Here is a 24,725-nt window from a genome sequence, read left to right as displayed (position 1 = left end):
AGAGAAGAGAAAGAACAGTAGCAAATTTAAAGAGTAGTAAAAAAACTGAATGAAAGTAATCAATTTTATTTTAGTCCAGTGGGAAATTGCAACTGCCCAGCCCTTCTGCAGTTATCTACCCCCATGAGGAAAGCATACCTATTGATAGGATAGGTAATGCTTTATAATGCTTTACTTTTTGTAATTACTTGTATAAACATTGTTATTTGTTTTCTGTAATTCTCAAGGGACTAGAATGTACATGGCATAAGACAAACATACACATATATATCTTTGGGTCACTGGGCAAGTTTCTTTTCTGTGCTTCAGTTTCTTCATCTTTAAAAAAGAGATAATATTGGTAATATCTACCTCATCATGTTGTTTTAAGAATCTTAAGAGAAAATGTACATAAAACATTTAGTATCCTGGTGCATTGTGTGCAATATGTATTACCTACTATTATAGTTATTATTATTATTACTACTACTGCTATACCTTTATCACTATTACTATTATATAGATGCATTGAGTGAGGCAGAAGTCTATATACACATTGACCCTTAACATATTTCAACTTTATTTAGTCATAAAAATTATTTTCTCTAACTTATTTTAATATGCACATGCTTAAGTATGTTAGTAATCCATAAGAGCTTTATTATTTGTAGTATATACAATTATGTTAGTAAATTACTGATTATCCAATAAATAAAAACAAATTTATGATAATTAGGACAATAATAAAATTTGCAGTAAACCTAAGCTAGTGATAATTCAGTTTTGCTGAATATTTCTGGGACCTCTAAAATTTTTGCCAATCATTTAAGGGACCTTAGAAGCTCAGATTCGTAGAGTCTGCATGTCTAGGTACAGTATCACCCCAGCACACACAAATTGAAAACTGTTACGAATCAGGAAAACTAGTCCACTATTTTCATTAGTGAAATATATCAACTCACTTAACCAATTAAGGGAAAAGTTTTACTCAAACTAATACAATCTGGAGAGACCAGAGAGATTACTGAAGTCACCAACTTTGGAGTTGAACTGGAGTTTCCCATTACACTGTTTATCCAAATGTAGGTAAGTAAGAAACAGAGGTGAAATTGAAGTTATTTTTATTTCCAGATTATTTTTACTTAACTCAATGTAGATACTTCTGATGTTCAGAGTAACAAATTTGCAATGTCAGTCATTGTTTGGTTGCAAATTATAAGACTTCCCTGAGTCCAAGTTTTTTATATTTAAAAATAATAAAATTGATGTTTACTTTTTTGTATTGAGAGAGTGTATGAAATTTGTATTTTTATATTCTGTTCATTTCTTGTGAAAGTATTTTTCTCTTCGAATGGTCAACCTAATTGCTGGGATAAGAATTTCACTAGTATTTTTTGTAGTATAAAAAATGGAAATTTTAAGAGAGTAACACATATTCATTAAATAAATATTGGGAAAATAATAAAAAATTACCCACAGTCCTACCATCCACTAGAATATAAGAGCCTTGGCAGCAAGTTTTGTGTGTCTTGTTCACTGCTGGGCTCCCAGCACTAAGCACAGTGGCTAGCACAGAGAATACTCCCATTAAATTTTGGTTGAATAAATAATTGATTATAAACACTGTCACTTTTAGCAATTTAATTATTTGTTTTCAGTGTTTTTTCTTTAGCTTATTTTGCTTGTTTCACAGAATTGTGACCATATGATAAATATAACCTTGTATTCTAATTTTTCACTTCATATTAGTGCATATTCATTTTTCCATGTGACTTAATAGTCAACAGTTTTAATGTTCACATTAATGGTTTATGTCTACCTCATTGATGGACGTTCAGAGTGTATTTTCTTTCTATCATTGTAATCGTATACTGCTTTGAATATTTTTATTCCTGTATTTATTTCAAATAACTTTTTAGAAGTACAATTTCTGAAGTAAAGGGGAGTAATAACAATTTATTACATACTTAGTGTTAGGTTCTTTGTTATGTAACTTCCCTTTGTTATCTCATGTAATCTTCTCAATAACCCTGAGAGATTGGTATTAACTAAGGTGTAGAAAAATTAAGTAACTAGACTGTCGCCATACAGGTGGGAGGGGGTTTCAAGTTAAGGTTTGTCTGACTTATCTCAAGCTCTTAACCCAAGTGTTTTTAGCATATAAGTGTTACCAAATTGCCTTCCAGAAGGATTATACCAGGTTACTTTGCCATCCATTTAAAAGTATCTGTGTCAGTACCTTCTCTCTAGCATTGGATATTAATACTTTACAAAAAAAGATTTTGATAAATTGTTAAGCAAAACATGGTATATGACAAACATTTACTAGTAGATATTGAATAGAGGAAAATTGTTGAAATTAGCTAAGCTTCCTTAAAAATAAGACTAATATGATTATTTCATATTCTACTTTGTTAGCTCTCAAGGAAATGCAATCTTTTGACATGTCTTTAGACCTCTCTCTGAACGCTGTTAAACTGCTGATGGATCATGACAGGTACAGAAGAATTGATTTTCCTTTCTCTAAAGACTGACATGTGTCTGTGGTTCCCATTAACACATATTTGTGTGAATACATTCATATTCCAAGGGCATAATATTTGCCATCGTACTGATCAACTTAGACCATGGAACTGCTTATTTATTTAGCGAAACAATAGTAATGTCAATTCTAAATTTTACATTAAATTTTTAAAAAAGAAGTTAAAATCAAGAAGGAATGAGATTAGACCTTATACAGTAGAAGTTAGGCTATGTCGACTTACAGACCACAGTCACATAGAACAGGAAGATGTAAGCAGGTGCAGTTCTGCAAGTGATATTCCTCTCTGGCTTTAATTTTGTAGAATCATTAATGTCAAAAGGGACCTCAAAGTTTTTACAGACCTCTTAGACACTGTCAGACTTTAATATCATCAAGAATTGATGGGAAAAATCTTCAAGCATTTGAAAAGATGGTCAGTGTAATCACTTGTCAGGGAAATGCAAATCCAAATCACTATGAGGAACAATTTCACGCTCACTAGGATGGCTTTAATAAAAATGACATATAATAGCATATATTGGCAAGGATGTGTAGAAATTGTAACTATCCTATAATGCTGGTGAGTATGTAAAATGGTACAGCTGCTTTGGAAAGCAGCCTGTCAGTTCCTCAATGAGTTAAATATAGAGTTACCATATGTCCCAGTAATTCTGCTCTTAGGTGTAAACTCCAGAGAACTGAAAGCATTTATCCATGAAACACTTGTATACTATCATTCATATCAGCATTATTTGCAATGGCCAAAAGTAGAAACAACCCATTTGTCTGTCAACTGATAAATGGATAAACAAAATGTGGTATATCCAAAATCATGAAATATTACTTTTCAATAAAGAAACAGAGTACTGATACATTTTACAACATGGATAAGCATTGAAAACATATCAGGTGAAAGAAGCCAGTCACAAAATAATCACATATTGCAAGATTGCCCTTATATGGTTTGTCCAGAATAGGCACATTTATAGACAAAAATAGGTTAGTGGTTGACTAGGTCTGCAAAAGTTGGGGGGGGGGATGGAAAGTAAATGCTAATGGGCATGGAGTTTTTTGAGAAATGATGAAAATGTTCTAAAATTGAGTGCTGGTTGCACAACTCGAGAATATTCTAAAAACCACTGAATTGTATACTTTAAAGAACAAAGCATATGATATGTGAATTATACCTCAATAAAGCTATTATAAAAATAATCACTGGGTAAACCAGATAAAAATATAGAGGTCAGACCCTAGCTTACTTCAGCAAGCCCAGATTTCTATATCCTTTATGAGTTCTACAAATGATTCTGAGAACCATTATTCTAGACCAGAGGTCAACGAACATTTTCTCTAAGAGTTCAAGTAGTAAATAATTTAGGCTTTTCAAACCATAAAGTCTCTGTCATACTTCTTGACCCTATTATACTGTGAAAGTATTCATAGGTAAATATAAATGAATGAATGTGGCTGTGTTCCAGTACAATTTTATTTGTAAAAACAGATGTGTGGTTAGATTTGGTCACAGACTTGACCAATCCCCTACCTGACAGATGAATTCTCCATTGTTTCTTCATTGAGAAGTGATTCAGTCTTTTCTGGTATACCTGAGGAAGAGGGGAGTGCATTATGTTTTTATAAAGTGGGAACAGATGATTCTTCCTCATAAACAATTGATATGTTTCCCAGTAATTTCTAAGGCTCCCCATTCTGCCGTAGGGTAGCATCTAAATCTTTAACTTGACAGGTCTTCTCCAGTTCATTCTGACACTGTTCATGATATGGTCACTTTCTGGGTGTTACTGTCACCCCCAGTCTTAACATGGCAATCACAACTGAACGCAATACTGCAGATGTAATCTCAACAATAGTATATACCTTTTGGATTCTAAAGGTTCTAAACCTGTGCTATCCAATATAGTAGCTGCTAGCCACATGTAGCTTTTTAAATTTGAATGAAAAATTAAATTAAATGATGATTTTAGGTGTAATCATTGGACCTGTTATAAGTCTACCTAATTATATAGCCTGATGTCCTTCATCATATGCACCAAAAATTCATTGAATTCAATTTTAATTATTTTGAAGATTTATTTATTTATTTGAAAGGAAGAATTACAGAAACAGAGAGAAAGAGCGAGATCTTCCATCTGCTGGTTCACTCCCCGAATAGCTGCAATGGCCAGGGCTGGGCCAGGCCAAAGCCAGGAGCTTGGAACTCCGTTTGGGTCTGCACACTGGTGCAGGGGCCCAAGCACTTGAGCCATCTTCCACTGCTTTCCCAGGTGCATTATCAGGGAGGGATCTGGATTGGAAGCAGTGCAGGTAGGACTTGAACTGGCACCCATATGGGATGCCGGCATTGTAGATGACAGCTTAACCCACTATACCCTGTGCCGGCCCCAATTTTTATTTTTTAAAGTTTTGGTTGTTTATACCCTACCTCCTTCCACAAAGAAATTGAACCTTCCTACATATATTTAAACTTTCCTATATGTATTTAAATATAATAAAGCTTTTAAAATTTAAATAGGAAGTTAGAACCCTGTAAAGGGTGAAGCAACCATGCCAAACACAATGGCTAATATAGTTACTGTAATTAAGAATTAAACTTAACCTAAAAATCTGGTTTTCTGGCTTATCTTAAAAAATGGAAAGATATGGAAACACTAAGTAGTGATCAGTTGGAGTTAAGTAGCAATTAACACCTTTAGATACTTCCTTATATTTTCCCATATCCTGATATCATCTTTCTGTGTGCTGTTATTACTCTTGTAACAGATATAGCAGAAAAATAAAATATTTATGGTACCCCACCTATATCTCTAGTCAAAGTAGAAGTGTGAATGTGGCCGACACTGGTATACTGGGTAAAGCTGCTACCTGCAGCGCCAGCATCCCATATGGGCGCCAGTTCGAGTCCCAGCTGCCCCATTTCTGATCCAGCTCTCTGCTGAATGTGCCTGGGGATGGCAGCAGAAGATGGTCCACGTCCTTGGGCCCCTGCACCCATGTGGGAGACCCAAAAGGAGCTCCTGGCTCCTGGCTTCAGATCAGTCCAGCTCTGGCCATTATGGCTATGAACCAGTGGATAGAAGCTCTCTCTCTCTCTCTCTCTCTCTCTCCCTCCCTCCCTCTCCCTCTCCCTCTCCCTCTCCCTCTCCCTCTCCCTCTCCCTCTGCCTCTGCCTCTGCCTCTGCCTCTCTGTTACTCTTTCAACTAAATAAATAAATCTTTAAAAAAATTGTATTGGGTACTATATGATGTTTCAATAGGTATGTTGTGTAACGTCTAATCAGGGAAAATTTATCTGTTTCCTCAAATATTTCACATGTCATTATGGTGAAATATCCAAAATCCTATCATGTGTGTTTAATATGCAAACAAGCAATGTTTGTGTCAAATGAATGCAACTTAAAAACCCATTATGGAAAAAATACAGTAGAAATTATAGCCAGTACACAGAAAAACTGCCTATTGAAAAAATGAATTCAAATAAAGAACCAAAACTTCCACTGCATTTATTTTGGAAAGTGAAAAACACAAATAGTCTTGTTGTAAAATAAAGTTCTGTGGTTATATATTAAGGGAAAAGGTTGCCCAGGAATTAGCTTTTACAGGTGACACATTTACAAAAGACTATCTACTGAGTGAGGCACACAGTGTACTCCTAAGTTTCAAATGCAGATCTAACCAGAAATGCTATTGTTTGGTATGTTAAAGATATGGGTAAGAATTTACTGTGCAGGTTGCTTGAAGAGGATAATTTATTTGTGGTATTTTCTGTTGTCCAAACATAAAGGGTACTTCCCAGTAAGGCATATTTATTGGTGGTGTCAGTGATTCAGTGATATGATAGAACCTTTTTTAAAAAAGATATATTTATTTATTCGAAAGGCAGAGTTACAGAGAGGGGAGAGAGAGAGAGAGAGAGAGAGAGAGAGAGAGAGAGAGAGAAATCTTCCATCTGCTGGTTTACTCCCCAGATGGCTGCAGCAGCTAGGGCTGGGTCAGGCCAAAGCCAAGAACCTGGAACTCCATCCAGGTCTCCCATGTGGGTGGCAGGAGCTTAAGTACTTGGGGCATCTTCTGCTGCTTTCCCAAGCACATTTTAAGAAGCTGTATCAGAAGTGGAGCAGCTGGGACTGGAACCTGCTCTCTGATATGTGATTCCAGCGTTACAAGCAGTGGCTTTAACTGCTGTGCTATAATGCCAGTCCCTGTGATAGAACCTTTGAACATATTGCCTGTAATTTAGGTTTAATATAGATTGGTCAAAATAACTTTTAAGTATGGCTATGAACAATATTTCTGCAGAGGTTATTGTTATCAAAAGCTATGATTTGATCTTAACTCCATGGTAGCAGTGGGTTTTTTTTTTTTTTGAGAGTCCAGAGGGTTTTAAATGTTTGATACCTATGCTGTGAATTCATGGGAATAGGTCCAGCAACTCAAGCTCTTTTCCATTGACTCTCACAAAGTGAACTTCTCTGCGTGGAGCACAACTGTGCTTCAGTTGAACCCAGGTATCTTTTTTTTCGTCTTCTTTCTTTTTTTATTTTAAAGATTTATTTATTTATGTGAAAGACAGAGTGAGAGCCAGAAAGAAAAAACACTTCCACCTGCTTATTCATGCCCCAATAGCCAGGTTTGGCGAGGCCAAAGCCAGGAGGCAGGAACTCCATACTCATCTCCCACTTGGATGGCAGGAGGCCCAAATACTTGGGACTTGGACTGGCACTTGGATATGGAGAGCTGGTATTCCAAGCAGTGGCTTAACCTGCTGAGCCACAATGCCGGCCCCAAGATTCCTTCTTTTTTTCTGATCTTTTTCTTCACATATTTCAGGAAGCAACTCAGCTCTTAGAGTGCTTAATATGTTCAATATGCACATTAATTCTCTTGGCAAGATTCTTGCCCTTAACATGTTTGTTTACAGCAGTGCCAACAGCACACTGGGGTCGACTCTTGCAGCTTTGCCATGGTAACACAGGACATTCCTTTTTGTACAATATGCATTCCCTTGATGTCTGCAATGTCACCTTTTTGTATATTTGTATGCATGTGACTAAAGGAACCATTTTGTTTTTTGAAAGGCCTACAGAACATATGTTGGTGTCTCTCTTTTTCCCTTTGGGTTAGTCATTTTGGTAAATTGTTGGTGGTTCTGGCCTAAAGGATGGTGGCAATGTTTTTCAAGGATGTAAAACTCAAGTATAAGAGGATACTTAGGGACTGGCATTATGTCATAGGGGGTAAAGCCACTGCTTGTGATGCCAGCATCACATATGGGCACTGGTTCAATTCCTGGCTGCTCCACTTTCCATCCAGCTCCCTAATAAATGGCCTGGGCAAAGAAGCAGAAGATGGCCCAAGTACTTGGGACTCTGACACCTATGTGGCAGACACGGAAGAAATTCCTGGCTCCTAGCTTTGGCCTGGCCAAGTCTCGACTGCTGCAGCCATCTGGGGAGTAAACCAGCAGATATATCTCTCCTCCCCAACCCCGTGTGTCTCTGACTTTCAAATAAAATAAACAAACCTTTTTTTTTTTTAAAAAAAGAGAGTATTTCAAAAATTTCATGGAAAATAGAAATAAAAATAAAAATAAAGCTTTGTTGAAATCCTTCCGTGTTTTTTTCATAGTACATATTTTCCATGGACTTTTTAAAAACTCCACATATTGTTTAATTCACCAAGGAACGTGTAGATATAGTATATCATGCATGTATATTAGATAGTCTTCTATGGCTTCACAGAGATTATTGCTTGGTTTGCCAAATGGGATACACGATACAGCTGTTGACTCCACTGCTTGGATTGGAGGTCAGGAGGATTAGGGATTAGCTGTGTAGTGCCTAGCACGTAGTGTTGTCACAGCTTGAGTAGCCCTGGAAGCAGATTTTGAGATTGAGATTGATGTATAGTTAGTTTATTAAGGGGTGTTTTGATGCTCAGCACCTGTGAAGAGAAGTAAAGGAGGAAGGAGTGAATAAAGGGAGAAGTTAGGCTGAGGTATAATTGCAAGACCTCGGCCTTACAAATGGGTAACTCTGATCCACAAAAATTGTCCTCAGTTGGAGTGGGAGGGTCAGATCTTACAGTCTAGTGTTGACTACTCATTGGATGCTGGCCGTGCTGAGAAGGGAGCCTAATCTTGTGTGTGGTAGCTATCTTCAGCCTAGAGCTGAAGAGCAAATGGGAAATAAATACTTCAGTACTGAAGGGGTGATCTGAGCAGTGTAGCATAGCATTTATGACAGGTAGGTGCTGAAGAGATGTTTTCTGAACAGTTGAAATAATTCAGCTTGTTCATATCATCCAAAGGAAAATCACTGCCTCAGCTCATCAACTTGACCTTTCTGGTGAATATGACAACCCATGTAAACACTTTGAATCTCTCTCTGTGAAAGTGCTCCAACATAATTATACAAATGCAAAATTTAATTCATATGTTCTTAGTGAAGTCATTTTTGTGGAAAACTAATTTAGCAAGGAATAATCTGGCTCTTTTTTTTTCTGTACTGAAAGTGGTTTCCAGAGATGGGAGTGATTACCTAAACTACATGCTTAACAATTCTAGGGTTAAAGATTGAATTATTTAAAAAAGTTTTATGGTTTCCAACATTATGATAATGAAAAACATTGCTCATCTTGCCTTTCTCAAGATTACTTATGTGAATAAAGAGCTACAAATTGAAGAACTTAAACTGCAGTGTGGTGTGGTACTGAATCCTAATTAGACAACTCTGGAATTTCAGATGTAGTGGACATTTGATGGTTTTGACCATTGTCCATTCATTCATTCCATCTTCCTCTTGAAGACTAGTGCCCAAATTTCCATTTAGGTATCCTCTTCTCCATATCAGCCCATGTGGACATAGGCATATGGGCATTGAGGAAACAAGTTTTGGGGCTGGCACTGTAGCATAGTAGGTTAAGCCTCCACCTGAGGTGCCAGCATCCCATATGGATGTCATTCGAGTCCCAGCTGCTCCATTTCCAATCCAGCTCCTTGCTAATAGCCTGGGAAAGCAGTGGAAGATGGCCCAAGTGCTTGGGCCCCTGCACCCACATGGGAGACCCAGAAGAAGCTCCTGGCTTCTGATCAGCCCAGCCCCAGCCATTGTGGCCATTCGAGGAGTGAACCAGCAGATGGAAGACCTCTCTCATTGTCTCTCCCTTTCTCTGTCTGTAACTCTGCCTCTCAAATAAATAAACAAATCCTTAAAAAAATGAGTTTCAGATTTCTATTCCCAAATCAACGGAATAATCAATTTCAAAAGGAAAATATGATAAATTAAGTATTCATATTCTTAGATTTCAAATTCAAAGTATGTTCTGTTTTCTTGCCTGATTGTTAATATGCTTATACCATCATTCAGTTAATAGTAAATTTTGATTATGTATTTGGCAGTCGGTTTTTCTTAGTCTCCTTCACTCATTCATGTTATATAGTTGGCCTTTGTATACAGTATAGAAAGTCACATTATATAATGGACAAAACTTTTAATAATTCTGTAGCAAAAGCTTAAGTATCTTTTATACAGAGCAGTTTCTTTTAGTAACAAAAGTGTGCAGAACATTAATTGTTAGAAAGTAAATATATTTCTGCAATAGATTAAGCTTATGCAGTCCAGACCTAGCTTTCTGTTAATTTGCCATGCTGTTTTGTCAGTGAAGCCTTGCTGATTTATATTAGTGCTTCTCAGTGCTTTATATTCATATTAATTATATCAGTATATATTAGTACTTTGTATCAGCATTAAACTTGATATCAGCTGAAGATTTTGTGAAGATGCAGATTCTGATACAGTAGGTCTGGCATGGGCCTGATCTGCACATTTTTTAAAGATTTATTTATTTATTTGAAAGGCAGAGTTACAGAGGGGGAGAGAGAGAGAGAGAGAGACAGAGACAGAGAGAGAGAGAGAGAGGTAGGTCTTCCATCCACTGGTTCTCTCCCCAAATGGCTGCAATGGCCAGGGCTGGGCCAGGCTGAAGCAGGAGCCAGGAACGGGTGCAGGGGCCCAAGTACTTTGGCCATCTTCCATGGCCTTCTCAGGCACACAACCTGGGAGCTAGGTAGGGAGTGGAGCAGCCAGGACTCAAACTGGCCGCCCATGTGGGCACCCATGTAGCCGGAGTGCAACAGCCCTCCTGACTACATCACAGCACTGGGCTCCTGATCTACATTTCTAACAAACTCCTGGATGATGCCAATGCTGTTGGTCTGTGACCCACACTTGCAGTAGCAAGGTTTGGAAATCTAAAAGGGCTCCATAAGTTTTAGTCTCACAAATTTTCTTAACATCTTAATAAGGCAAGTTTATTTGATTCAGAGTCCTGAACTCTTTTACAGCAATTAAGTTACTATTATTTCTTCCTCACCTTGGGCTTTAATACCTTCTTATGAAATTTTGTATCTATTTTTAATTCTATAGACATACCATTAATGAAAATGTTAATATTATCCTAACAAATAACCTGGTTTTAGTTTTTTTTTCTTTCCTTCAACTCTGGTGCATAATTTTTCCTTGTAATCTTGCATAGATAACTTTATGTTGTTGCGTTGAAAGGACTTAGGCCCTTTCTTTGACACTGATGAGGTAGATTAGGAAATTACTGTTCATTCCAGTAATGATACTACCAAATCAGATAATCAAAGTATTTTTAAATTGGAATGAGACTACTAAAACAGAATTAGAAACCTAGAGATAGGGGCTGGTGTAGTGGTGCAGCGGGTTAAGCTGCCACCTGTGATGCCAGCATCCCATATGACTGCCAGTTCAAGTCCAGCTGCTCCACTTCTGATCCACTTCTGATCTGGACTTGAGGAAGCAGCAGAAGATGGCCCAAGTGCTTGAGCCCCTGCTGCCCACTTGGGAGTCCTGGGTGGAGCTCCAGGCTCCTGTCTTCTCCCTGGTGCAGCTCTGGCCATTGCAACCATTTGGAGAGTGAACCAGCAGATGGAAGATATCTCTCTCTCTCTTTCTCTCTCATTCTCGCTCTTGCTCTTTCTCTCTTTATAAATCTCTCTTTCAAATAAATCTTTTTTAAAAAGAGAAACTTAGACATAGTTATTTTGGAAAGCCAATACTCCAAATGAAAATACCTAACAAGAATCAAAGAGATCAGATTGACATTGCCATGCCAAAGTCAAGAACAGAGAGTAGCATCAGGCTTGTGAAGTTAAAATTAAAGTTTTGGAAGTACAGGGGTAGCAAGTTGTGCAAGTTCATCAAGTAAAAATAAAGAGCAGAAAACTTTGCAGCTTAAGTACTTTGTTTCCAACATTTCTGTTGCATAAGGCCTGGTATTGTTTTGTTAATATAATAGTTTTTGAGGGGCCCCGCGCTGTGGCTTAATGGGTAAAGCCGCTGCCTGCAGTGCCAGCATCCCATATGGACACCGGTTCGAGTCTTTTGGCTGCTCTACTTTTGATCCAGCTCTCTGCTATAGCCTGGGGAAGCAGTAGAAGATGGCCATGTCGTTGGGCCCCTACACCTGCATGGGAGACCTGGAGGAAGCTCCTGACTCCTGGCTTCGGATGGTTGTGGCCGTCTGGGGAGTGGAAGACCTTTCTCTCTACCTCTGCCTTTCTGTAACTCTGCCTTTAAAATAAATAAATAAACATTTTTAAAAATAGTTTTTGAATACATTGTTGAATATTATTATAATAAAATATTTTAGAGCCTCTCTGATCCTACACATTAAGTAAGTTCTTGATAAGTTCTGTTCAGAGAAAATGTGATATGATTAATAGAAATTGGGATATGATCAATAGAAAATGTGATATGATTCTCCATGGACTTACACTAGAAAAATAGAAATAACTTACTTCCAAAAATGTTGACCCTAAAATGTAGTAGTAAACTATATTTAGAACTACAGCAAAATTTTAAAATCACGTTTAAATGTAATATATTCTCCTGATAATACAATAATAAATAAGTGGAGTGGATTATAAAAATGGCAAAATGAGTGAGATAATATCCTGATTGTGTAGAAAAGGAGATAGGTACAATATTGAAGACTGATGTTCTCAATAGTAATTTCTTCCTGAGATAGTTCTAAAAAGTTGTTATTGACCACTAGGAGATAAAAGCAAACATTAACTGGCTCCTGGATTTCTGGTTAATCATGTGTTAACATGTAACAAGCCGCTATCTAAGCTGTTAATAAGCGTTCTCACCCTAAATCTTTCATCTCCTCTCCCGTTTAAGGTTGAATATCCATATAATGCACTTTATAGGGCATACAATTTTTTGTTGTAATGAAAATGTTCAATGAATTTATTGTTAGGAATCATAGCTCTAGCTTGTAGAAAATGAAGATGGTACAGAATATATAACCAGTTTGTGAATCTTCAATATATTTTGTTGAGAGAAATCATTTGTGTTCCACTCTCCCACTCCCACCCCCAACCCAAGGGTTGGTTTGACAATCTTTAAAATGGTAAGAGGAGTTAAAGCAATTAATAATAAAAAAAAGACTGGTTACTGGTTCTTCTTAGTGACAGAGTTCCATTTTCCTGAATACATTTGGTACATTGAAGTTCATTTTCTCAAAAATTATGCTTAGTGTACAGTATGTTGTCTGGGGTTTTGGTTGGAGATAAAAAGAAATCTACAAAATAGACATTCCCCTTAATGAGTTTAAAGTCTGCTTTAGTAAATTAAGCATATATTTACTCGATCAGCCAACTGACAATAAAATACAGTATACAAGGATTTTGTAGCATAGGCAGTAAATCATATACAAATTTGGAGGAGGGAACTAAGGATCCCTTTGGGCCTATTCAGCAGAGAAAGCTTTATGGAGGAGGTGAGGACTTAAAAATGGATAAGACTGGGGGCCGGCACCGTGGCTCACTTGGTTAATCCTCTGCCTGCAGCGCCGGATCCCATATGGGCTCCGGGTTCTAGTCCTGGTTGTTCCTCTTCCAGTCCAGCTCTCTGCTGTGGCCCGGGAAAGCAGTGGAGGATGGCCCAAGTGCTTGGGTGCCTGCACCCTCATGGGAGACCAGGAGGAAGCACCTGGCTCCTGGCTTCGGATCGGCACAGTGCCGGCCATAGCGGCCATTTGGGGAGTGAACCAACGGTCTGTAACTCTACCTGTCAAATTAAAAAAAAAATTTAAAAATGGATAAGATTTACATAAAAGGGGTATGAATTTCTGGCTGGAAGATCAGAGTGAGAACAAGGCAGGTTTGTGGATGGTAATTTAATAAAGTAATTAGGATCTTTTATGCAAAGGGCACCATGAGGAAGATAGGCACTACTTTTAGTGAACTTGCAAGTCTAGTTGGAAAGAGAGCATGTGTAAAGATAATAGCTCTAAACATCTCATGGAGAATGGGGATAGCTGACAAATCGCTATAGAAATTCAAAAGAGACCTAGATCATTGTGTGTTGGTGACATCTGAGAGACGACTTTAAAGGGGATTCTTGAGCTGGACTCTGAAGGTGGGAATAGGATTTAGAGAAGTGAAAAAGAGGAGGTAGAACATTTGTAGCAAGGGCTATACATAAATTACTATGGGGACAATATGGCCTGTTCAGAATATGATGATTAATGGATCAGAGAGGCTACAATGTAAATTTTACTTAAGGATGCAATAAAATAGAAAATTAGAGAAGTAAATTGGAAGTCATTTATGAAAATCTTTGAATGTCAGATTAAAAGATTTTATGATATAGGCAAATAGGGACCCATTTGAAGGTTTTCAAATAGGATGGTGACAGGCAATATGGAAGACTTTGAGAGGAGCAAGATTAAAGGTAGGGAGGTCAATTAAGAGTTGTTGCAATTAGCTCAAATACGAAGTAATAAGAAATTGAATTATATTGATAGCAGTGAAAAGTCATTCTTTCAGATTTGAGTTCCTTCAATGTACCAGTCTTTCCTTTTTTTCTTTTTTGCTGGGCATTTTGCATTGAAGATACAGAGATTAAATAATGTATAGTACTTGACCTCAGGACATCTACCTTTAATGGGGGTAGACTGGCTCATAATTATGAAACAAATAAAATCACAAAGTATTTTGCCATTACCAAAGAGAGGCTAGTTTATGAAGACAGAGCTGTTTCAATTTCTGCCTACATATTTGGCATTAGAATTCATATTGTTTTGAGTTAGTTGACTGTCTTGTAGTTTTTTGCATTTTTTCAGCCATCTTAGTGACTAATTTTCAATCACTTGCTGTCTTCAAGACTTTTCTGTTTTCTGTTTCCACTGTGAAACAATGAGCTATACAAATAAACTATAATAAGGAATATTGCTCTCAGAGATTCTAGAATAAGAAATGAACAAGTGATAAAAGTGAAAGATATAATGAAGGAAGAATCAAAAACATCTAACTGGTTATGGGGAAGAGGGGCAAGGAGGCAGAAGAAAGTAAATAGGTGGCAACAGACACAAGATTATTCAGTGTCCTGGAGGTGCTGGTGGTATATAGTATGTAGTATATGATGTAGTATAGTGTATAGGTAGATTATGTTTGAATAGTAAAAGAGACAGAAGGCTGGTTTCAAATTCTTTTACTAGAGACTGTTTGTGCCTCACACTCTGTATATCTGTTTTCCTCATCTGTAACATAAAAGATTATACTAACTATTTTCTAGGGTTAACAGGATTACATGAGATCATGCATATGAAGCATGTAGAAGGAATTGCTCATGGTAAGAATCCATTAAATGTCAGCATTTTTGGTATTTATTTGTTGATAGGCAGTGTTGTGTAGTGGTTTTGAGTATGCTGCTTAGATTTGAATTCTTTGTTCCACCATTAACTAGCTGTCAGGACTTCAGGCAAATTTCAAACTTCTCTGTGCTTCAGCTTCCTTGTTTTTAATTTTTAAAATGTATTGTTTTTTAATTTATTTGAAAAGCAGAGAGAGACAGAGAAAGAGAAATTTCCATTAGCTGGTTCATTCCCCAGATGCCTGTAATAGCTGGGATCTGGCTAGGCTAAATCCAGGAGCCTAGAACTCAATCCAGGTCTCCCATGTGAGTGACAGGGACTCACTTGAGCCATCACTTGCTTCCTCCCAGAGTGGGCATTAGCAGGTAGCTGGAATTGGAAGCCGAACTGGAAATCAAATCTAGGCACTCTCTTTTGGAATGCAGGCATCCCAAGTAGCTTCTGAAGCACTGCACCAAATGCCTGCCCTAGCTTCCTCGTTTTTTTTTTTTTTTTCCAGTTTAATCTTTTATTTATTAATTTTTGAGGTAACACTTTAAATTTGCCTTATAATCATTTTAAAATGGAGATTTTTTTTAGATTTTTATTTATTTATTTGACAGGTAGAGTTATAGACAGTGAGAAAGAGAGATAGAGAGAAAGGTCTTCCTTCCGTTGGTTCACTCCCCAAATGGGGAGCCAGGTGCTTCCTCCTGTTCTCCCATGCAGGTGCAGGGGCCCAAGCACTTGGACCATCCTCCACTGCCTTCCTGGGCCACAGCAGAGAGCCGGACTGGAAGAGGAGCAACCAGGACTAGAACCCAGAACCCATATGGGATGCCGGTGCCGCACGTGGAGATTAACCTAGTGCGCCATGGCGCCAGCCCCTAAGATGGAGATATTAAAGTACTTACCTCATAAGCTTGCTGTGAGGACTAAATATATTAGTATATGCATACTGCTATATTTGTGCCTGATACACAACATTATTTAAAGTTTGCTATTGTTATTATTTGGGGAGCCCTTCAGACTTAATGGTAACTCTTGTATGTTACATGTATTGCAAATATGCTCTCCAGATTGTCTTTCACCCTACAGAGGTCTTAACATCTGATGGAGATGCTGAGTGAAAAAAAACCAGCTTCAGAAGGTCACATGTTGTATGCATCCATTTATGTGACATTCATGAAATAACAAAATTGTACAGATAGAGAATAGATTGAGTGATTGCCAGGGATTAGGGACGATAGTGAAGGGGAGAAAGATGCATTTGACTATAGAGATGTAGAATGAGGAATATCTTTGTAGTGATACGACAGTTCTGTACCCCTTTTTTATAACTTCCTGTGAATCTATCATTATTTTTAAATTAAAAGTTAGCATAAGATATTTCATGCAGTGTTAAACACGCAGCTTCGAATACCTGCATCCCATATTGAGGGCCTGGCTTAGAATCCTGAGTTCTGGGGCTGGCACCGTGGCATAGTTGGTAAAGCTGCAGCCGGCAGTACCGGTATCCCATATGACCCTCAGTTTGAGTTCTGACTGCTCTACTTCTGATCTAGCTCCCTGCTATGGCCTGGGAAAGCAGTGAAAGATGGCCCAAGTGCTTGGGCCCCTTCACCCATGTGGGAGACCTGGAAGAAGCTCCAGGCTCCTGGCTTCAGATCAGCACAGCTTCAGCTATTGTGGCAATTTGGGGAGTGAACCAGCAGATGGAAGACCTCTCTCTCTCTCCTTCTCTGCCCCTGCCTCTCTGTAACTCTGTCTTTCAAATAAATAAATACATCTTTAAAAAAAAAGAATACTATCCCAGTTCTGCATCCAATTTCAGCTTCCTGGAAATTTTTAAGAAATTTTTTTACTAAAAAATTTTTATAGTTAAACAATTTGATGGAATTAGATTTGTTGATTTTCTCTTTTTCTGTTTTTTTTTTAAAGTTATTTTTAAGGAATCCCAATTTCATAAGTACAACTTTAGGAATATAATTAATCCTCTTAAACACAATCCCACCCCTCCTCCTCCATCGTCTCCCTTTGCCGTTCCATTCTCCATTAAGATTCATTTTCAACTAACTTTGTACACAGAAGACCAACTCTGTACTAAGTAAAGATTTCAACAATTGGCACACACACACATAAAAAAAAAACTGTTTGAGAACTAGTTTTACAGTTAACTCTCATAATACAACTCATTGAGGACAGAGGTCTTGCATGAGGAGTAAGAGCACAGTGACTCATGTTGTTAATTTAACAATTAACGCTCTTATGTATGACGTCAGTGACCACCCGAGGCTCTTGACATGAGCTGTCTACGCTGTGGAAGCCTTTGGAATCCACAAATTCCATCAGTGTTTAGACAAGGCCATAAGCAGAGTGGAAGTTCTCTCCTCCCTTCAGAGAAAAGTACATCCTTCTTTGATGGCCTCTTCTTTCCGCTAGGATCTCACTCATAGAGATCCTTCATGTAGAACATTTTTTGCCAGTGTCTTGGCTTTTGATGCCTGAAATGTTCTCACAGGCTTTTCAGCCAGACCAGGAAGCCTTAAAGGCTGATTCTGAAGTCAAAGTGTTACTTAAAGCTATTGTCATTCTATGAGTCTGCAATGTTGACTGCTTCTCATGTTGAAACATTCTCTTCCTTCTCTGTGAGTGAGATCCTGGTGGAAAGAAGGGGCCATCAAAGAAGGAGGTACCTTTCTCTGAAGGGAGGAGAGAACTTCCAATTTGATTATGGCCTTGTCTAAATAAGGTCAGAGTTTGTGAACTTAAGAGGCTTCCATAGCCTTGGCAGCTCATGACAAGAGCCTCAGGTGATTACTGATGTCATAAATGAGTGTCAATTGTTAAATCAACAACGGGAGTCACTGTGCACTCACTCCCCATGTAGGACCTCTGTCCTTCATGTGTTGTACTATGAGAATTACAGTAAAAATAGTCTTCAAACAGTACTCTATACTTTGTGTTTCTGTGTGGGTGCAAACTGTTGAAATCTTTACTTAGTATAGAGTTGATCTTCTGTATATAAAGATAATTAAAAATGAATCTTAATGAAGAATGGGATGGGAGAGGGAGTAGGAAATGGGATGGTTTGCGGGTGGGACGGTGGTTATGGGGGGAAGAACTGCTATAATCCAAAAGTTGTCCTTTTGAAATTTTTATTTATTAAATAAAAGTTTTCTATTAAAAATATTCCTCTCAGTCCTGCAATTATCATTTTACTCATCACTTACATTTTAAAACCAACACAGGTAAAAGTTCGGCATTTTTCAAAAAAAAAAAAAAAAGAAACATTCTCTTCTTTTTAACTCTACCTATTATTATTACCAGGCACTTGATCCTAATTATATGATCACTTTAACACTTAATCCTATCTATATATTCACTTTAACACTTAATATGATCACTCTAATAATTAAGATGGCATTTTTGTCAAGATTAATGGGATTTGGAGTCCCATGACAAGTTTTTAAACTTTACCCTTAGAAGTGAGTCCATAGGAATGTATGCAGAACTATGCAGCTTTACAGTTACAAACTGTACAAACCTCCTCCCTCTCTTATTCTCACTCTAATTTTTTATGGAGATCTATTTTCAATTGACTTCATACACATATGACTAATTCTACATTAAGTAGAGTTCAACAAATAGTAAGCATAAAGAACAAAAAAGTAGAAATTTAAAAAATGAACCTGTTCCTTGACAGTCAAAACAAAGGCAGCTGAGGTCATCCCTTCTCGAAGTGTCAATATCACTTCTACAGATTTCGTTTTAGATGCTCTATTAGTTCTCACAGATCAGGGAGAACATGTGGTATTTGTCCCTTTAGGACTGGCATATTTCACTAAGTATGATGTTTTCCAGATTCATCCATTTTGTTGAAAATGACCAGATTTCATTTTTTTTACCGCTGTGTAGTATTCCACAGTATACATATCCTATGATTTCTTTATCTAGTCTTCAGTTGATGGGCATTTAGGTTGATTCCATGTCTTAGCTATTGTGAATTGAGCTGAAATAAACATGGTACAGATAGCTCTTTTATTTGCCAATCTAATTTCCCTTGGGTGAATTCTGAGGAGTGGGATGGCTGGGTCATATGGTAGGTCTATATTCAGATTTTTGAGGTATCTCCATACTGTCTTCCATAGTGGCTTTACCAGTTTACATTCCCACCAAAAGTGGATTAGGGTACCTTTTCCCCCACATCCTCCCCAGCATTTGTTGTTTGTTGATTTCTATATGAAAGCCATTCTAACTAGGGTAAGGTGAAACATCATTGTGATTTTGATTTGCATTTCCCTGGCAGCTAATGATCCTGAGCATTTTTTCATGTGCCTGTTGGACATTTGAATTTCCTCTTTTGAAAAATGTCTGTTTAAGTCCTTGGCCCATCTCTTAGCTGAGTTTGTTCTGTTGTTGTGGAGTTTCTTGATCTCTTTGTATATTCTGGTTATTAATCCTTTATCAGTTGCATAGTTTGCAAATAATTTTTCTCATTCTGTCTCATTGCCTCTTTATTTTCCTGACTGTTTCTTTTGCCATACAGAAATTTCTCAATTTGATATAACCCCATTTATTAATTTTGGCTTTGACTGCCTGTGCCTCTGCAGTCTTTTCCAAGAACTCTTTGCCTGTGCCAATGTCTTGCAGGGTTTCCACAATTTTCTCTAATAATTTGATGGAATAATTTAGGAGTTTTCAGACGTTAGTTCTTTGCATATTTGCTCTGCCTCACCTTTTTTCCTCTTCCAAGATTCTGATAACAAATGTTACATTTTGTTGTTGTTGTTGTTATTGTTGTCTCACAGGTTGCTGAGACTCCATTCATTTGTTTTTCAGTCTATTTTGTCTCTATTCAGAATGTATAATTTCTACTCTTCCTCTGTCCTCTCCATTCTACTACTGAGCTCATTTGTTGAATTATTATTATGACTTTGATTATTGTATGTATTGGTTTTCTGGCCATTCTAATAAATTACCACAAACTGGGTGACTTAAAACAATAGAAAGTTACTCTCACAACTCTGGAGGCCAGAAGTCTCAAATCCAGGTGTTGATTCATTTTTCATTTTATTGTTTTCTTTGTTGTGCAGGAATTTTTACTTTATACAATTCTATTTGTTAATTTTTGTCTTTGGTGTGTTATACAAAAAGTCATTTCCAGGACAAATGTCAAGGAGCTTGTTCCCTATTTTTTTTTCTTCTAGGAGTTTTATCGTTTCATGTGTTATGCTTAAGTCTTTAATGCTTGTTGACTTGGTCTATGTATATGGTGTAGGGTAAGGGGTAAATTTCATTCTTTTGCATATGGACATCCAGTTTTCTTTCTTTTATTTATTTGAAAGTAAGAGCATACGTTCCCATCTGTTGGTTCAGTCCCCAAATACAGGAGACAGATAGGGCTGGACCAGTCTGAAGATTCTCTCTCTCTCTCTCACTTTCAAATAAATAAATAAATATTTTAAAATAATAATAATAAATAAATAATTTTTTAAAGTGAAGCCAGTGCTCAAACCCTGGCACACTGTTATGGGATGCAGTAGTCCCAACCAATATCCCAATCAGTGCCAATGTCCCAACTACTGGTACAAATGGCTACTCTGAAATCCAGTTTTACAAACCCCATTTAATGAAGAAGTTGTTGGGGTTGGTGTTGTGGCGTAGCAGGTAAAGCCATTGCTTGTAATGCCTTCATCCCATATGGGTGCTGGTTCATGTCCTGGCTACTCCACTTCTGATCCAGCTCCCTGCTAATGGCCTGGGGAAAGCAGCAGAGGATAGCCCATCTGGGGAGTGATCCAGCAGATGGAAGACCTCTCTCTCTGTCTCTACCTCTCTCTGTAACTCTGTCTTTCAAATAAATGAAATAAATCTTTTAAAAAAAAAAAAGGAGGAGCAGCCAGGACTAGAACCAGCGCCCATATGAGATGCCGGGGCCACAGGTGGAGGATTAATCTGCACCACAGTGCTGGCCCCAGATATACTTTTTTAAAAAATTTATTCAACAGGTAGAGTTACAGACAATGAGAGAGAGAGAGACAGAAAGGTCTTCCTTCTGTTGGTTCACTCCCCAAATGGCCACTACGGCTGGCACTGCGCCAATCTGAAGCCAGGAGCCAGGTGCCTCCTCCTGGTCTCCCACGTGGGTGCAGGGCCCAAGCACTTAGGCCATCCTCCACTGCCTTCCTGGGCCACAGCAGAGAGCTGGACTGGAAGAGGAGCAGCCGGGACTAGAACCCACGCCCATATGGGATGCCGGCGCTGCAGGTGGAGGACTAACCAAGTGAGCCACCATGCCAGCCCCATCCCAGATATACTTTTATTATACTTTTCTATGGCTTCTTTTTCTCATGCTGAAATTTTAGCCTCATTGATTAAAAAACAGTTTTATTAATGCTGCTTAAAATTGTGTCTCATTGAACAGAGACTCTGTTGGGTTTCGTTTCCTGGAGGTTATCTGTGAACAATTTAATTCATCAGAAAATTTTGGAAAAGCCCAACTGTTCTACATCGACATACTTTTACAAAGGAAGGAAGAACAGAGAGCCAAGGAGAAGATTGAAGAAATCATTATAGGTCAGTAGGATGCCTGCAGATGTTTTAGAAAGATGTTAATTTGCATATAATTCTAAGATAGATATCAGAGCAGTAGCAAATCCTCAGGTTAACAGATTTCTCCAACTTCCTTTTTTTCCTCCCTAATGGTCTTTAACAGTAATGTTTCACCTGTCAATATTTCATAAGCTGGTAAGCTAGAATAAGAAACTAAGCAGAAGTAACTAAACATCAGCAAAACCAAACCGAGGTTAAAGCTCAAATTGTGGTGGAAAATTGTGTGATCACAAACCTGATTTCACACCTTCAGTTTGATCTCAGATTGGCTGTGTGCCTTTGGGGCAAGTCAATATCTCTGGCCCTTGTTAAACTGCAGGGGTGGGGGGGGAGCTCTGGAGGTGGGGGTGGCTTGAAAAAACCTGAAGATGGCAATGAGATCTGATGTCCTCAGCTGAGCCAGAATCTTCCTGGCTTTGATGTCCCCTGGGTCTTGCATGTCTTCTTTTTCTGTTTTTTTTTTTTTTTTTAAGATTTATTTATTTATTTATTTGAAAGACAGTGAGAACAAGATCTTCCATCCACTGGTTCATTCCCCAAATGGCTGCAACAGCCAGGTCTGAACCAAACCAAAGCCACGAGCCAGGAATTCCATCATGGTCTCCCACGTGGATGGCAGGGGCCCAAGCACTTGGCAATCATCTGATGCTCTGATGCCTTCCCAGTTGCATTAGCAGAAAGCTGCATCAGAAGCAGAGTAGTGAGGACTTGAACTGGCACTCCAATGTGGGAAACAGCAGCTCAACATGCTGCACCAAAATGCTAGTCCCTCTTGCTTGTCTTCTCTTTTTTTTGAGATTTATTTATTTATTTATTTATTTATTTGAAAGTCAGAGTTACACAGAGAGAGAGAAGGAGAGGCAGAGAGAGAGAGAGGTCCTCCATCCGCTGGTTCATTCCCCAGTTGGCCTCAAAGGCCAGAGCTGTGCTGATCCGAAGCCAGGAACCAGGAACTTCCTCGGGGTCTCCCACGTGGGTGCAGGGGCCCAAGGACTTGGGCCATCTTCTACTGCTATCCTAGGCCATAGCAGAGAGCTGGATGGGAAGTGGAGCAGCCGTATCTTGAACCGGTACGCATATTGGATGCCGGCACTGAAGGTGGCGGCCTTACTGGCTACGCCACACTGCTGGCCCCCTTGCTTGTCTTTTTAACTTTAGCATCCTTTTGTGTGGTGCAGTGTTCTATAAACCTCACCTGAAATAAAACAGATTAGATTAGCAGACATGAAGAGTCAAATCTGCTCAGTGCACCCCTTACCCTCCACCTCTCTGCAGAACCTCTATACCTTCAAGAATACAGACACTGTGGTCCTATTCTTCAAACAGTCTCTTCCACAACCTCATGTTTTGAACTCTATGCATGTGTACAGATATAATATGAATGATGGTCAGTAAATGTTAGCACTTTTATTTGAGTATGGATATTCATAAAATGGAATGCTTATGACTTCATAAATTAAATGGAAATTAAAGTATTTATTGTTAACATGTAGGCTTATTTAGATACTTAATGTCATCACCATACCTCAGATATACTTTTATTTAGTTTCTTTTACGCTGAAATAAATTTTAGTGCTATTTATATAAAAAAAAACTAGCTTCATGTCTCCTTGAACAGAGAATCTGTTGGGTTTATTCTGAGTGGTGATTTGTTGCTTTTTTCTTTATTATATTGCTTAAATTTTTATAAGTATGTATCATGTTTTTACAAACATAGAATCACTAATATTTTTAAAGGAAACCACTGGATTAGATGATCTCTAAGAGCATTTTGAACTCTAGATTCTATGAACCATATTTTTCTGATGAAGATTTCTGACCTTCACTGTGAATCCAATTATTTTTAGGCCCCATTTTATAATCTTGGTTATATGGTTTTCCAACTTCAGCATTTTAATGATAGCATATTGGAAATTAGAGGGAGGGTCCACAGGGTAATAAATACTTAACTGACCAGAATGGAGGGGAAAATGCTAGAAGTTTTGTAAAATAGATTCAAATATTTTTAAAAAAATACAGCAGTATATAGTATACAGCAACTTCCAAAGGCATCACTGTGATATGTTAATAATATTTTTGACCTTGAGTAGTCAAACTATATTAAATTATGCTTAAGAAATTTAATTTATTAGAAAGAATAACTTTCCTGTAAATAAAGTAAAAATGTTTTATATTTAAAGAAAGTAAGCTGTCACCTAACTAAAAACTTGATTATATGAAATAACTCTTTTCCTTAAAATTTAAGTTAGGCAAACTTTACTATAATATATAAGGATACACTTATACTCTTGGGGTATTATTAGCTATTTACTCTCATACAAGTATCTTCAACCAAGTCACAGAACAAACCACATGTGCTGACTGAGCTAGAAGGTCAGAGATTCTTAGTGTTCTAATCAAGACTTTTGGGGAAAATTGATAGTTTGCGCCAAAGGGGCAGAAGAGAAGGGCGTATAGAATCCAATTATAGTTGGGACTTTACCTTAATCTAATGTGTTTGAACCCTGTAAATGTCTAGACCAGAAAAAATCAGACACAAGTTACGATTAAAGTAATAAAGTTTATGTGTAAGTGTGGGCTTAAAGTATTTTACAAAGGCTTTAAGGTATAATTGGCCTTTCTTGTGAACTTGATCTGATCTATTTAGTACATAATAGTATAAACACTTCTTATTAATGATTTCTGGCATTGCTGTCTGCTCACTCACAATAACCTTATTAAGGCCCCAGATGATGATCTAATTTGAACGTGTAAAATAAGTTAAAAAGAAACTAGGCTGGAAAACTATCGCAGATTGATGGGGAAATTACTGTGAATCTAGCAAACTCTGATTATATTATATAATCAATTTTGGTAGTAAGCCTAAAATTGATGATGAAATCCTGTCTGGAGCCGATTGTTTTTGTAACCATTACTTAAAGATTAT

At 37.7% G+C, this 24,725-nt stretch overlaps 1 protein-coding gene across 1 annotated transcript in view; it reads left to right on the top strand.

Annotated features, from left to right (window-relative positions):
* TEX11 (testis expressed 11) overlaps window positions 1–24,725 on the top strand; it is a 295,189-nt gene that overhangs the window by 140,730 nt on the left and 129,734 nt on the right. Inside the window, exons 12-13 of the mRNA XM_017349668.3 lie at window positions 2,398–2,476; window positions 21,612–21,763. Coding sequence (XP_017205157.3) covers window positions 2,398–2,476; window positions 21,612–21,763 — 231 coding nt within the window. The remainder of the gene's footprint in view (window positions 1–2,397; window positions 2,477–21,611; window positions 21,764–24,725) is intronic.

Source organism: Oryctolagus cuniculus, chromosome X (assembly GCF_964237555.1).
Source record: "Oryctolagus cuniculus chromosome X, mOryCun1.1, whole genome shotgun sequence".
NCBI lineage: Eukaryota > Metazoa > Chordata > Mammalia > Lagomorpha > Leporidae > Oryctolagus > Oryctolagus cuniculus.
Note: the sequence above shows the minus strand (reverse complement) of the source record. Positions and strands in the feature narration are given on the sequence as shown.